The following is a 15820-nucleotide window of genomic DNA, read 5'->3' as shown; positions in this document are numbered from 1 at the left end:
GTAATGCTGGTAAAGATCTTCTGTGGCTGTCATGATTCAAAGCTCATGGGAAAAAACAATAGTTTTGCTGACATAGTTATAGACAATAGTTTTGCTGTGTGTTACAAGAGTAAAATTAAAAAGCAGAATTCGAATTGGCTTTTTAGCATTTGTTTTAGCAGTTTGGATAGAAACGTACAAGGGCTTACCAAGGTAAGCACGTGTGGTGAAAATTCTGCACACTTTATTTTGTCTAAAAAACAAAAACGAGTGATTACCAAGTGCAGGAGATGCAACGACCCTACCTATTGCATAAGTGTGAGTAAAATTACCAATCAGGCCAGGTAACCTTGGGTCGACCTCAAAACCATATTGAAAATAGGCATTCAGCAAAACAGAAAAAGCACAGCCGCAACTTCCCAGAAGGTGGTGTAACGGAAATTCGGGACATTCCCTTGTAACGACGCCTTCATCCCAGTGTGAACCAAATTGTTCGGTTGCGATGTTGACACCGAACCTCGGCATAGAGATTTCGTGTGGTGTGTTTTCAATGAGAACTGAAACAGACAAGTCTACAGGGCTGTAGGTCAGACCAAGTTTAAATGAAACACTCTGCACGGCTTTGTGTAGGTCTAATCTAAGATATACTAGATAAATGCTGTGGATAAATTGACACTGTACCATGAAATTTGTTGCTTCTAACGTGATCTTTAAAGTATGCAGAAGAAAGTACAGGATACGGGACTTCCCCGTCAGCAACTCTTCCTCTGATGTGTGTCAACGTATCATCGAGATGCTAAAAGAAAAAAATGTGTTTTGGCGACAGTTTCACAAACAGCTACGACGTCACAAGTAAGTATTACATCACTGAGTAAGCTTTTTCCTAGGGCATAGCCAAAATAATCCACCAGTGTATGACGCTGGCCAAGTGTTTTTTTCGCTGCAATGGTCTCACTGTGGAGTGCAAAAAGATCCAGAATTAATTTTAAAATTACCGTTTTTTCTTTGATTTGTCTTTTTTTGTTTTGCGTTTTTTTTTTCAGTTTTAATAAACAAATTTCTGCAACAAACACATTTGTAATTTAAGATAAACTGGTGTAGGTTTACCTGAATTGATTGGAAAAATAAATATTTAAAAAAGTCCCATAAACATTTTGGCGCATCCTTTGTTGCAACCACTTGTGATACTCATCTTGGGTTTCGTTCCGTACTCCATCTTGTGCATAAGCGCTACACAGATACCTGAACACAATAAGGTTTGTATTAAAGGACAGTGTAGAGTTTAAAACGACAGTGAAGGTTGGAAAAAACACAAACGGAGGGAAAAAACATAGGGCCAGAAAAATTAAGGGCTGGGAAATAGAAGAAAAGTAATTGAAGTGGTAAGACAAAAACGGTAGCTGCAAGACGTTAAGGCGGAAAAATAATAAAAAAAATGATGACAGGAAAACACTTACCACGCAGATCCAGAGAGACCGCCTGCATAAGTCAAAGTATCCAAGACACCAGCGTCTTTGAGAGCGGCCATTCCTCCACTCATACCAATGGCCGCCCTGTAACCACCTCCAGATCCAACAACTGATATTACTGGAGTCTTCAACCCCCAAAAGTTTTATTTTTTATGCGAATTTAAGACACTAGAAAACCTCCTTGCCATTCAAAATATATCTAGATTTGCTCTTTACTTATCATAACTTTTCACCTGATCAAGAGTCATGTTCAACTTTGAGAAGGATCGGCTGTTTTTTAACATAGTTTGAATCGCATCTTTCACTTTGGGCATTCTTCGTTTTCTAAACCTCTTCTCCTCTTCGCAAATGTCCGCAGACAAACGAAACTCTGGGTTTTGTCTAAAGTTACACCGTTCGTGTTGTGCTATGTGTGTGTTGCATGTAATAAAGTTTACATTTAAAATACTTACTGAACATATTGTAAAAACTTCACATTCAATTCTCCTCCCTTCTGAAAAAAACATAAATCCAGTCGGTTTTGCGAGTCTTTAAATACATAGGTCTTAAAATAAAAGTAAGTTATGCAAATCAAAGTAGTTTTACCACGAAGCAAAACTTAAGGTAACTTTAAGGATCATAACCGAATTCTCGTGTTCAAGACACCTTCAGTTCAAACGTCTTTTCAATGCCAAGTGTAGTTTCTGCAGAGGCATTTATATTTTTCAGCTCTGAAGCATTTAATGTGAAACTTTCAAGCTTTCGATTCCAAATTCGACCTTGATCCAAAACGGTAATCTAAAGTACAATTTTAAACAAATATTCGGAAACAATGTTGGCAGGTGAAATGCTCTAACGTGATAAGTTCGTATTTAGCTACTTTTTTGGCAAACTTAGCATTTACATTGCTTGTTTTCCGTTATTTGAAACTTAGTAGTTTTAACCCAACCTCTACGCAAGGATCTGTCTTAAATGTTAGTGAGTATTTCAATCAGCTGGTACAATAAGCCACTATTTACACAAAAACGTTGGTACACCAATGTCATTATGATTTTAAACTTTGCACGGTGTTTAAAAAGGTTACCGACCTATTATGTGTTGAAAAAAACTCTTTACATTTTTGTCTGTTAATCCATCACGAATAAACTGATTCACCTCAACCGTTCGTTCTTTATCCAAAAGATTGTCAGGAACAATAAATTGGAACCTCTCATTCACTACTGCAGAGCTAGGATTGTCGTATTTCACCAATGTCGAATGTGTTAAATTTTTCCCAGGCCAAGGGCAGTGGACAGTGACAAATGGTTCTGAAAGAATTTTAGGAAATAATTTAAAACTATGGGGGGTACTATACGCAGCTGGTCAATAGCAAATGTTTTTCTTAACTTTGCATTTTTGGTCATTGGTCCTTTTCAAAAATTGTTTTTGAATGTGTATTGGCTTCCACTGAAAGATTAAAAACTAATTCCTAAACTGGCACGGCAGTTTTCTCGCTTACTGTTTTGACTAAACCATCCAAATTTGAGATTCTTGTAGTTAAGTATCGTCACACTCAAGATGGACTTCGGCTTCCAAACATTCTGAGGGAAACCAAACTTGTAAAAGTTGGATTTAGTTAATACAAATCTTTGTAGAACACTTTGGTATAATTTTTCAGACCAAAGCCCGCACTATTTCATTGTAATGTTTCGAACGACAATCTGCAGTCAATACGATGCCATGCCGGCGTAATTTGCCTATTTAGTTGGAGAATAATTTACAATCATTACATCATCAAAAAGTAAGTACATAATCCAATTAACTATTTGTTTTGATACAAATAAAGGACATTCGTTTTAATAAACAGTGCTACGGTGGGTGCAACTTCTAAAGTATTAAATTAGGCCTATCCTGGTTAGTGCAACTGCAGTTATAAATGTAACATCAATAGTTAAACATGGTACCTTGTCAGACACTGCATAAGTTGATTGCAGTTTACTTAACAGCAGCGGAACACTACACGCCATGTACTGCGTTTTTTTGCGCAAAATTGACACTTCTGTTGTAAAGATAAGTTGTTGCCTGCTTCGATGCGCTGAGTGTGGTTACAAAGTAACAATGTGTTCAGATAACTTTAAAATCCTGGACGATACTTTACTTTTACACCTTATAAGTTTACACCTTTTTGCCCAAAACCACACTGTTAAGGTTTGAGCTAACTGTTTATTACCAAGACGCCGAAACATAGCTGTTTGCGAAGCCAACTGCTAGAGCTAAACTCTAAATCTACAATTTATGATGCTGATGGTGTAGTGGAATGACGCTACACTAAAAAGCAGGAAATATGTTCCACCTACTAGACATGTCACAAGTTTGAGGTGTTAGAAAAACATTGGTCACGGTTTCGTTGTATGACGTTAGTTTTAGACGCAGTGCAGTTCAGTTCTGTTTACCAAGCAAGTTGACGAGTAACATTCATAATATTATCACTTAACATACATTATGTGACATATTAAAAGGACAAAATTTTCCCACGCTAGTGTGCATTTAGCCTCAAAATGCTTAACGTTTTCACTGCAGGATAGTTTTTTAAAAGAAAAGGTGGGTGACTACACATGCAATATGGCTAACTATATGTTTAGCCAGGTTGCCCAAAAAATAGGCGACACCGAAAAATGGCCCTTATTTCATGGCCCATGTACTTCTAACTCAAAGCAAGCCATATAAAAACAAGTGTCTCATCCGTATAGCGGACGTTGTCACATATTTCTTCTAGCTCTGTCGATTCGAGTAGCATCAAATTGACTCCACAAATGACGTGGCATTCACTACATGTTTAAAGCAAAATATTGTTTATAATTTATTTTATATTGTAACAAAGTCATGTCAGGTGTTTATACGTTAAATAAACTTACAATCAAAATTGCAATTTTACTCGAATTGTCATTTTACTGCCAATCTAATGGTTTGCTGCGAGCTAAACAGTCCATAGCATTATTAGCCTTAAAAAGCTGTAACCTAAAACAGAGTAGTTTACAACCAAACTATCGGATTTGTTAATGCACTTACCGGATATTTAGAAAATGTAAGTTGAAAATTGAATTCTTTAACATCTGAAAGAAGCGCTGGCACATAACTTATAACTGCGGGAACTCGAAAACTGTGGCAAAAGCTTTACTACATAAAAACACTACAATCACCACAAAACCCAAGCGATACCACCCGGCGTTTTCCGAACTGCAAAAAAACCAAAGCATCACGTGACTTGGCCCACGAGCAGCCAATCACCGCAAATTTACGCGCGGCGTCTACATTCCAATCAATGTGCTCAAGGGAGCTTGACAACATTTACAAAAAAGAGGTCATTCTTTAGATTTGTTGCCCTGTATTAAGACGCCCGGCAACACTTTACATTAAGTGAATAACCCCCCTCCTTGAAAAAATGTATACAATTTATTACAGGTATCGTGACAAATGAAAATGAAACATAAAGTCACAAAAAGAAAACGATAAAGCACGTCAATTATATTGTTGTTCATTGTTTGTTTTCAAACACTCGTCGTGTTGAATATATGTTTAAACTGCAGTTGAACATAAAATTAGCGCTGCGAAAACATTTGTAAAGCTACAATTTTACATCTACAGTTTTTCTAAAACAAACAACTAAATATCTGGTAATTTCTTTATTGGCCATTCAGTCGATCACGTTCTACTTTTCGCATTTTCCGTGCCACCGCCTTTCTGATGTGATGCTTAATGTACTGCAAGAAGATTAAATAGGAATAAATGAATGGATTATGAGCATATATAAATGGACATCAGAAATAACACATGTGTGATCTTGATAATGTGTTGCAAAGCACGTCGTTTGCCAATTGCAGAATAATAATTTTGGGTTTATCTAGATAAGTTTGATAACAAAATCCCCTGTCTACTAATTAAATGTTGCCACGAAATGAGCAGGCTTTTCAAGAGATCCAAAATTTCAAAAGCAGTGATCGGGGATTCCAATTTTCACTGCCAGGTCAGAACTCTGTTGTTTGTTCTTTGCTTAACGTGATAACAATAAACGTAAAGGCAATACTACTGCTTAACAAACTATAATTCACACCCTGCTCCGTTATTTTTGTTGCATATTTAAAACAAAGTAGGTTAAATTGACTTACCGGCATACACGATGTGACGTTGTGATACATCAACTCGTGCAATTGCTGGAAATGAAGTTTACTGTATTTCAGCTCAGAAGTCCCATAATGAGTCCCACTGCTGTACACCGGGAAGTCATTAAAAGGTCGTCCCTTGTTCTTAGATTCTGAGAAAAATACATCGCATTGAGTTTTTAACTGACGGGATCACTTCTATTGTAATAACTCATTAAATTATAAACTGCACATTATCTGGGACAGTGATTGTGTTTGTGCTTTTGGACATTTAATAATCGTTGTTCTATTAACCACATCCCTCTGGTATGCAAAGGAGTTTAAGTTTTATTGGTGGTTATGTTTGTGTAAAATACAAACAAAGAATAATATTGGACTAAACAAATCCCATTGAAAACTATATTCAAAGATTACCGTTGTACGGAATCTTCGGTTCATAATGTTCCATTTCTTTGAAGTTTTTGTTGCACAGGGTGAACCAGAGAATAGTGGGACAGTCGTCAGTTTCACCTTCAAACGCCAAAAACCTGGTAGGAGGCTCGTGAACCAAACGCTTAATTTGGATATTTGGAAAGGGTAGACCGTTTCTTGCAGCATGAACTGCCGACTGGATAATTGGCTAAAAATTGGCACAAAAGAAATTCAAAAGCGGTACATGTTCCCGGTCAAACAGTCACGTGATTGTTACTAAACTTTAAAATGTGATGTATTATTTGACCCCAATAGAAAGGAGTAATAGAAGATTGGCTTGTATTAACAAAACGTTTTTATCAACGGACAAATGGAAACATCTTACTTTCACCAACCTTGTAATCAAAAAAATCATCACTCTTATAACCGTTTGAATCAAAAACGATGATGAGATCTGAAAATCTTGGTTTTCTCAGAAAAGATTCCACATTCACATTTTGTACAATTCCTACACATAAAATCTATTACCAAAACAACGAAACTTCGTCAAGTCATTAAACTTCGATAGACGTTTTTTCTCTTTTGAAGGTCGTTTTCAATTAAAGTGTTTTTTTTACCTGCATCACAAACACTCAAATATGGTCTTTCTCTATCAATATCCTTCTGGTATCTGGTTCCCAGTTCCTCAACAATTTTCTGAAATTCTAACAAAAAAAAAGTTTAAGTTTTCATTGTACCTTTAAAACAAATTTACGAGGAATTTTCAGATTTTGCAAAAATAATATAGACTCTAAATACAAAAGATCACAAATTTGTTATTAGAAAAGAATACAAGCTTTCAAATTTCTTTCGTTTGCACTTTTAATTAAACTTAGTATTTTCCAAAAATAATTCCTTCCAAATAAACGTATGCATACGTGGCCTCTAAATAGAGACTAGATAATAAACCTGGACAAGAAGTATAAGATAGCTCATCATAAACACTCGGCAACTCTTCTTTCAAATTGTGAACCACATTATTAACTTCAGAGGTTCGGTCAAAAAGATAAGTACGGTCAGTGACCATCTTTCTGCAGAAAGAAAAACGACCCTTATCAAGACCCGGTAACAGGTTTTTTCAATGTGCCTGGAGAATAAAGGTTAATCTCGTTCGGTGAAAAAAATCGTAGCAGCGCAGCTAAAGTATCAAGCAAAATTTGTAAAAGGATAATTTTCTCTTATTTTAAACGCAAAAAAATGTTTAGTAGTTTCAAATCGCGTTACGTGTTTTCACTTGTTTTTCTGCCAAAAAAACACAAAAAAACACAGAAAATACCAAGATCTGCAGGGAAGTAGTATTTGCTTAAATTTTAAAAAGTGCTTAACCGACTGTTTGTAAACAACATATCTTTTGTATTTGTTATAAAACCATTTACCGGTTGATCATTTGATTGTACCCAACGACCAATAATAATTTGCAGCTGTGCTATTGTTATTTATCGGAATAAAACAACTACAATAACCATGCATTTCGATGGTTGTAACTTGTAACAGCAAACTTACTTAACATTGTACACGATGCCCCCTGGTATTGCAGGCATTTTAGCGATATTAGGTCCTTTCTCCTCAAGTGTCTTCGTCTCGATTTGACGGCTCTCATGAGCCTGTAAATACCAAATAGTAAGGCTGTTTCGAAAGATTAAAAAAACACAGTTGTTGTCTTTACAATTGTTCACACGCTTTTGCAGGTGCCAGAACTATTATTCTGTCCGTGAGCAGAAATGCATTAAGTCCTTCTTAACGAGATCGGATCGAAGGCAGTAATTGTTGCAAATGATATCTGGATCGTGATTTTTCAATCTTACTGCTAGTGATAATTGTTGAGATGACAAGCACGAAAATGTTTTTTTACGTTAGAGAGCTATGTCTCAAATGTTACTGATGTCCAGCAAATGCACCCGAATTAACGGTAACATTGAACGCAAGCGACATATTTGTGTGCTGAACTTATCAATTTGTTTCATAGTTATCGAAAGGTGTCGAAAGGCTACCATATGTTTCGAAACTTGAAGTTTTTCTATGTGTGTAAGATAGTAATGCTTACCATGGTGAAAGCATGAGGTGTGTATTCTTGGTTCCTCATTTCATCTAAAAACATAAAATATCACCATTTTACCATAATGTTGAAACATTTCAATAAAATAATGTGCTGTGAACAATATGAGACGATACAACTGTTTAATATCACATTGTTAGGTGGACAGAACGCAGTGGCCCGATTAAGATAAGCCGCATGGGTTTTAATTATTGCCATAAGTGCTTCTATAAACGTAAGAACTCGCAACAGACAAATTTGATGGATAGCGCAATGAGCATTTACGAATATTTAAAAGCAAATTGTGTAAAAAGCTGATGGGTAGGGCTAATAGGGTTGGGGTGATGTTTTGCAATTATAATAATAAGAAGAAGAATCAAAACAACTTATAAACTTAGTTCTCAACCTTATACCACTCTTACTTTAAATTTTAATAACTTTGCTCTTTACGCCATTTATCGGTATTTTGCAAACTTTGTATGTTGTGAGTTCGTATGCTAGCAGCTCTACCTATTGGCGCCTGTAATAACCCGCTGTTAAGTATTTAGTTAAACTGAACTTACTGATCCATGCAAGAAGCTTTGGGTCAGCCTCGGAGCCACTTTGTACGAAAGAATTCAGCAACACAGAAAAAGCACAGCCGCAACTTCCAAGGTAGTAGTGCAGTGGAAATTCGGGGCATTCCCTTGTGATGACACCTTCGTCCCAGTGTGATCCGAAGTGTTTTGTTGCGACGTTGAAGCCAAACCTCGGCATGGAGATCTCGTGCGGTGTGTTTTCGATGTGAACTACAATTAGATAAGTTATAGTTCGCCAGGCCTATTGAAGGCTTTGTACCAAATCAAGTCGGCCTCTCAAGCATTCCCAAACCTTTCATGGACTGGCGCTCTACGAACTGAGCTACGCGGGCTAAATTTTTAATCACAAGCACAGTTTTAAGTCATAAGTAGATATGGTTGCGTTTAAAGCAGAAATGCAAGAGTCTAACTGCCCTATAGCCCATTGATTCTCAACCTTTCTAAACTTGGAGAATAAAAGAACATTAAAAAGAACGTTTACAGTTCGGTGATTTTAAAAAATCTAAATGAAATAATAAAGGGGTCTTAGCGAATTTTTTACTTTATACCAATTTATTTTTGTCATAACATTATTTGTTTAATAATCTATTATTCGTAATATGCTATTGATTCAAAGCTATTTATTAGTTTAAGTTAACTAGAAAGCCTTAAAGATCTTGCCAAAAAGTATACTACCAACATAGGTTTAAACTTTGAAACAGGTAAAAAAATTCGCATGGTCTAAAAACACTGCTTTAGACGACCAATCCAGTAAGTACACCATCAGAACAGCGAAAACCGGCAAAATTAGAAAAAAGTTTACCTCTAAACTTATCGCTACCAACGTCTCCCTTAAAGTGTGCAGAAGTGAGTAACGGGTACGGGACTTCCCCACTAGAAACCTGTTTTCGGATTTGCGACATCGTGTGGCTTATTTTCTGCACGAAAACAAAATTGTGTTATTTCAGGCGATGATGACGTCACACGAAGTTCTTACGTCACCGAGTAGGTTTTTTCCGACAGCGTAGCCAAAACGGTCCACTAGTCCATTGGGTTGGCAATGTGCTTCTTTTAAAGAGCTGAACTCACTAAAATATAAATGTTTGGCGAATGCTTTGGAATACGGGCTATTGGTTGGTTGATTATATTTACTGAGACTTAATATGTTTTTTGCGGTTATAGTTTTGATACAAACTACAAAATTTGGGATTTACAATACAAGCCCTGACCTGAATTTGCTGTCTGAAAGGGTGCCTGATGCAGTCCAGTAGACACTATTTTCCATCTGACGCTGCAGCCACTTGTGATATTCGTCCTGGGTTTCATTCCTTACTCCATCTTGTGCGTAGGCGCTACACAGATACCTGGAGATATCACAAGTAGATTATTACCCAACAAAAAGTAAGAAATATAGTAAGTCAGAAACACAAGGGGCAGGGGGCAGTAAAATGAAAGATTATGATGAGCAATACGTACCAGGATGACCCTGACAGTCCGGCTGCGTATGTCAAAGTATCCAATACACCAGCGTCTTTGAGAGCGGCCATTCCTCCACTCATACCAATAGCTGCCCTGTAACCACCGCCAGATCCAACAACTGATATTACGGGGGTCTGTAAAAAACTTGTCAAACTTATCTTGTCAAACGTTGGATAAAATATTCTTATATTGCAGTCAAACCTTTGTGTTAGCACGTAACTTGTCTTATTGTGGAAAAAAGTTTTTACCTGATCAAGGTCAAAGTCCATATTCGGTTCAAAATTAAACCTAGAGCTTTTTAGCACGGCTTCAATTGCATCTTTTACTTTGGGCATTCTTCGTTTTCTAAACTCTTTCTCTTCTTCACAAATGTCCGTTGATAAACGATAGTTCGGTTTCTCACTTAAGTTAACAGCGTAAGAATCACACTTTTTACATCAATTAATGATGAAGAGAAAATAAAGATGCTTACCGAACATCCTTTAAGAACTCAACAAACAATTCTCCACCCTCCTGTAAAACATAAAATTTGACTTTAATTGGTTATTTTAGGCGGCACAAACATTTGTGTGCAATGTTATAAGATAGGATGCGCCACCTTTATCATTGATTAGCCAAATACAATGAACCTAATTAGACAAAGAACCGCTTCTTAAAAAACAACAACAATCTGCCTGTTTACGTATAAAACACGCATATATTGAGTTTTTTTTAGTTAACTGCCAGCATATTTCGTGATTTTAGTCGTATTGATAGGTTGCAGAAAATGGCACTGCGAGTGCTCGCCAACGCTGAACTATTCTAGTTTAACGGGCAACATTTCACATAAAATCCAAAAATATTTGCGGGCCGCACAACCTTTATTCAATTTGGTTCGCGGGTTGCACACCCCTCTTTCAAAGCTAATTTGTACTATGTTAGCCACCTTACCCATGAAACTTACTAGATAAGAGTAATCTACTCGTTAAAATCCTAGCCAGCGAATTGTCAAGGATATTTGTAGTACAACCCACATTGGTTCTATTGGCTTACTTTATCAATAACAAACGTTTTGGAAAGAGTATTCCCCATTTCCAGACTGAAAGCGTTAAATACGAATGTTGCAAGGGTTCCATTCCAGATTCGGCCTTGATCCAAAACTGTAATCTGAAATCATCATTTAGTTATAACCTCATAGAAAATACATTTTTACAATTTGAGTTAAGGAGTTTTTTCAAAGGCAGTACTATTTTTATGCACAAATCTAAGTTTCAAGTCATAAAAGCCTTAGCTGGCTTTTATAAAAATGAATTGAATAAAACGTTGATAAAAAGATGCCAGGCTCATGAAACTCTGGACCAAGTTTGAGGATGTTTTATAAAGGCAACATAACAATTTAACTCTCTAAATAAGTTTATGGTTAGCTACTAATAAGACTGCATCTGATGATTTAACAGGCCGAATCCTTTTAACCGCAGAACCTCAACAATAATTTTTGCAACATTAGTAAAGATAAAGTAGTAACGTTGTAAATATTCTTACCTCCACTGTCTGTTCTTCACGCAAAAGATAGTCTGGAATAACAAATCGAAACGTTTCATTTACAACCGCAGTCGGCTTGTGTTTTACCAAGGTCGAATATTTCTGTTTCTTCTCCAGCCAAGGACAGTTCACAGTGACAAAGGGTTCTGAGAAGATTGACACAGAATTAGTACCTTAATATGTTAATACATGGACCGAAATGTACTAAATCTGTCAAAAAATCTTTTAAGAACCATTGGACTGGAGAAGTCTATAAACGAAAGTGTGAATACAGCTTCTGAAATTAATGTGTTATGAAAAGGATAAATAAACACTTACTACTTCCGCTGAACCATCCAAACTTGAGATCTTTGTGTTCAATTATTTTCACGCTTAAGACGGTCCTCGGTTTCCAATTATTCTAAAGGTAAAAAAATAGGTCAAAACATCATAGAACATGATATAACCAATAGGAAACTGTAGGCATGGTTGTTCGAAGACCAGTTATTAAAAGAAGAAAAAAAATCATGGAGTTTCTGACAAATCTTTTACTCAATGACCGCATTAAAAGTAATTGATTGTCTTTTTTTCAAATAATGGTTGGGTATACGAAGTAAAGGTATAAATAAGTATTGCACCTGTATTTCTGACATCCTGTTGTTCAAGGTGCTTTGCAAAAAAAGGTGAACTAAATGTATTTGAAAAGAGCAATACCTGGTAAAAAGCTATAAAAATTTCAATCATTTCCACACAAAAATCAACCGATACTAACAACTTGGTCTGAGGTTACAACATACTCAACTTGTACGTGTATACGTGTAAATTTGTACTTTCTGGGCCAAATGCAGAAACCTGGATTATCGTTGAACCTGGGATTATTTCTGTCACGGTCTGTTGATCCGTGTGCAGAAACTCGGTTAATTAGTGGTGTTAACTGCCCCGCTTATGCGGCTGCGTAAATTTTAGGGGTAAATTTAAACGTACTGCCGCGGCTCTAGGGGCCAAATGCACAGACAGAGACGGGGATTATCTCTAGTCCCGGTCAAGTTTAACAGTCAACGTTAGCAAGAGTGTTTTTTTGTGTGCAGCAGCCCTTACATCACAGATGTTTCCCTTGGAAAACAACTTTGACTGTGACGCAGAGGTCACCCCTAAAACCGCTGAGCCGGGCCTGCAATCGACTGAGCCTCAATTGATGCTAAGCTGTGACTAGAGATAATCCCCGTATCTGCATTCGGCCCTCCAACTCGTTAGTCTGAGCGTTTACGTATAAAAGGTGTTTATTTCAATATCCCATACAAAACTTGTCATTCTACCGCAAAGAATCCTTTTATTTTTTTTCTCTTCGGTAGATTTCGAACACGTAATTTAAATTTCTTTCACACTCTTAACCCGCATCCCTAAGTTTGTTGATCCCAAACCTGGTAAACGTATCCTTTGAGCCAAATTTATCCCCTGGTTAAGAACCTCTGTTTTACGGCAACAAAGCACCACAGTTGATGCTATGCTGTGGGCATGTTAATATGGTCCAGTAACCTGGCTACACTACGATTGCAAATTAACAAGCTGTCTTCTAACTCTGTTTACTGCGGCAAATACTAACTGGACTGTGGGTTTACAGTTAGGCCGGTTGCTTGCGTTTAATAGTAGGAGACGAAAACATGCAACGCCTACTAAACATGTGGCCGAACGATTGAAAAATAAACAATTGAACAAAACCAACCGGGCATGAATAGGCTGATCACGCAAGCCAACATAAGTAACGTGTGAGCTAAAGGTATAATATCGAAATTCCTATAGTATCAAAAGTTATTTGTTATAACAGATGCCTACTGACATATTACTTCATAGCCGGCAAAGCGCTTCCCATTACAAATATGACTCAAGAAAACAGGAAATGTTTACTACCTTCTGTGATTTAATTTAAGATTCATCTTCTTAATCAGATAGCTATCAATCATAACTTGTATTGTTTGCTATGCATCAATACAAGGTGCAACAGAAAGCAATTCAGAATGCTACACGATAATGGTCTTTCAATATGTGTAGCGTACAAGACCTTGATTAAACAGGATGCACAAGACCGAACAAATTCACAGGTTAAGAATCAAGCAATCATTTTTGGGTTACCTGAACTTAAAACACGATAAGGAGGACAACCATTCTTTGTTTAACTAAAAACAACACTATTTCGACCTATGAGGTCTCATCAGTGCAGCTGGTGACAGAACACAGCCCACATTGGCTAGTTTAGCCATCCAACGGCATTCCAGTTTGTTGGGAGTATATAAACAGGCTAATCCAGGCCTTCCCTATTTTGTTCAATGCCACAACTGGGCAAAACCATAAAAGAAACCAAATCGATGTCGGCTTGATGCTTTCACAAATTTTGTTTGATGCTGGATTTGTCAAAAACTGACGGCCATGTTTTTTCAAAAAAATGTAAACATCCTTAACTTGAAACTTTTTTGTCATAAATATTACTGAAAAATGCCCAAAACTGAAATTGTTGATCAATCATTGTCTAAAATACTGTATTTCTCCAAAACGGAATAAAAATTGTCTTTGAATCCAGTTTAAACCATTAGGGAATTTCGACGATATGAATAAGGCCGTTTTAAAGTGAAATATTACTTTAAAAAACACAAACTTCAACAAAAGTTTTGTCCACACAATATTAAAAATATGAGTACCGAAATATGTTTTTTCGAAAATGAGTGAAAATTCCAGTTTGAAAGTTAGAAAGGTCAAAGCCAGTTAATATTTCTGATTGATGCCCCTGTAACGTTTCTAGGTAGCCTTTTGGTCTAAATTAACTATTTGAGCTATAAAACGCCACCTAATTTGGAGTATACTCTTACGTTAATATAGATTATATTATCTAGTTCAGGGGTTCTTAACCTGGGGTGCACGCACCCCCAAGGGGTGCGAGAACTGTTCCTAGGGGGTGCGGGGATGCTAAATCATTAAGATTGGTTAGGTCTATTCTATTTAAGCAATTACAGAAAGGCGGGCGAAAATTGGTTAGTGATATGAAAGGGGGTGCGAAAATTGGTTGGTGATTTGAAAGGGGTGCAGCAAGGAAAAAAGGTTAAGAACCACTGATCTAGTTTATTCTATTATTGCGTGAGTTCATAATTCGCTTATTGCTTTTGTGTAAGAACTAACTTTTAGTTAGAGTTAAATTACTTTATGAAGATAAAACCTGTCTATAAACCAAAGCTAGTTCCACTCCACCAAGTGATTTTAATAAAAGAAAACACACAAACGATTATAATACACCAGACACAATGCTAAGACATTCAACTGCCAAACCTACAGTAATCTGGTACTCAGAACTGCATTCAACAAGCGTACAACTTCACAGGCAGCAACAGGGCAATCAGTCCAGCATACACGCTGGACGACTGCCCGAGGATAACACTCTCCATTTCGTAACGAAAGGAACCGTATAAATACTATGTCGTAGGTATGCGAACGCAAGAAAGGGCGATTACATGAAAAGCGCCCAAACAAGAGAATGATGAAAGTTACACAATTAAACAGATTTAGTGGGCTTTTGTTCATTTGAAACACAACAATTTGTAGCTTAATTTGCCAACGTTTACGTCACAGAGATTTCTCCCGAGTGTACAGCGTACCTGTCCCGAGGAGAAATTCCCCCAAAAACCCAACACCCACCAAATCGAAAACAAACAGACTTTAGTAGTAAAGGGTTCAGAAGATGACGGATAGATCTCATATTCGTTTGTAATAGAAAAGTTTCGTGCAAACGTGGTTAAGATCTTCTGAATACAAAGATTGGAAACGAAAGCGCACGTCACTTATAGTCCCCATGTGCGTCGCGTCATCACGTTTTGTTTGAAATGCGGAAATGCTGAGTCATCATTAGCATGCACACTCACAATGACACTTTTGCCTGTCAGTATTTTTTTATTCTTTATGACGTGACTTTTGACATGTGTGCGTTTGAGATAGTTTGCATTTTGAAACAATTAAATCCACATGAAATTATTTAGATACACCATATCATTTTACAACTTTATCTAGGAAATACATGTAAAATTAGCAAGAACATCTTATATCCCCGCCGCATTATTCTGTAGTTTTGTTGGTATTTTTTTTATGTAAAAAAGACCTGAAATCTTGTAACAAACGTTGACTTTTGTAATTTTGTTCCAACTATGTTAAACAGTGTTTTTCTAAACTTGAATAACTAAGCGGTTTACTTAT

At 36.7% G+C, this 15820-nt stretch overlaps 2 protein-coding genes across 2 annotated transcripts; both read right to left on the bottom strand.

Annotated features, from left to right (window-relative positions):
* Window positions 1-309: 309 nt before the first annotated feature.
* On the bottom strand, window positions 310-1762 carry LOC145211185 (cytosolic phospholipase A2-like; the record flags this gene model as incomplete). Its single annotated transcript, XM_080080026.1, has 6 exons — window positions 1682-1762; window positions 1437-1573; window positions 1087-1221; window positions 843-933; window positions 661-775; window positions 310-536 (listed from the first exon to the last, which is right to left on the bottom strand). Coding segments are annotated over exons 1-6 (786 nt in total), but the record flags the coding sequence as incomplete, so codon positions are not given.
* Window positions 1763-4880: 3118 nt separating this feature from the next.
* LOC145211169 (cytosolic phospholipase A2-like) lies at window positions 4881-12289 on the bottom strand. The gene is made up of 19 exons (XM_080080024.1): window positions 12226-12289; window positions 11927-12008; window positions 11609-11754; window positions 11120-11233; window positions 10560-10600; window positions 10336-10489; window positions 10085-10221; window positions 9838-9972; window positions 9606-9696; window positions 9432-9546; window positions 8615-8839; window positions 8061-8104; window positions 7520-7620; window positions 6926-7047; window positions 6595-6681; window positions 6373-6485; window positions 5981-6185; window positions 5573-5718; window positions 4881-5167 (listed from the first exon to the last, which is right to left on the bottom strand). Exons 1-19 carry the CDS (start codon window positions 12238-12240, stop codon window positions 5090-5092), a joined length of 2151 nt encoding a protein of 716 aa, XP_079936150.1. The 5' UTR covers window positions 12241-12289; the 3' UTR covers window positions 4881-5089.
* Window positions 12290-15820: the final 3531 nt, after the last annotated feature.

The sequence above is a fragment of the Phallusia mammillata genome, chromosome 1 (assembly GCF_965637545.1).
Source record: "Phallusia mammillata chromosome 1, kaPhaMamm4.hap1.1, whole genome shotgun sequence".
Lineage (NCBI taxonomy): Eukaryota > Metazoa > Chordata > Ascidiacea > Phlebobranchia > Ascidiidae > Phallusia > Phallusia mammillata.
The sequence above is the reverse complement of the archived record's forward strand: the minus strand, read 5'-3'. Positions and strand labels throughout refer to the sequence as shown.

Coding starts and splice junctions, on each gene's coding strand:
- LOC145211169 (XM_080080024.1), bottom strand. Junction 11,755..11,926: donor TGGATGGTTCAGCGGAAGTA/GTAAGTGTTTAT, acceptor CAATCTTCTCAG/AACCCTTTGTCACTGTGAAC. Junction 8,105..8,614: donor AAAGCTTCTTGCATGGATCA/GTAAGTTCAGTT, acceptor TTATGTTTTTAG/ATGAAATGAGGAACCAAGAA.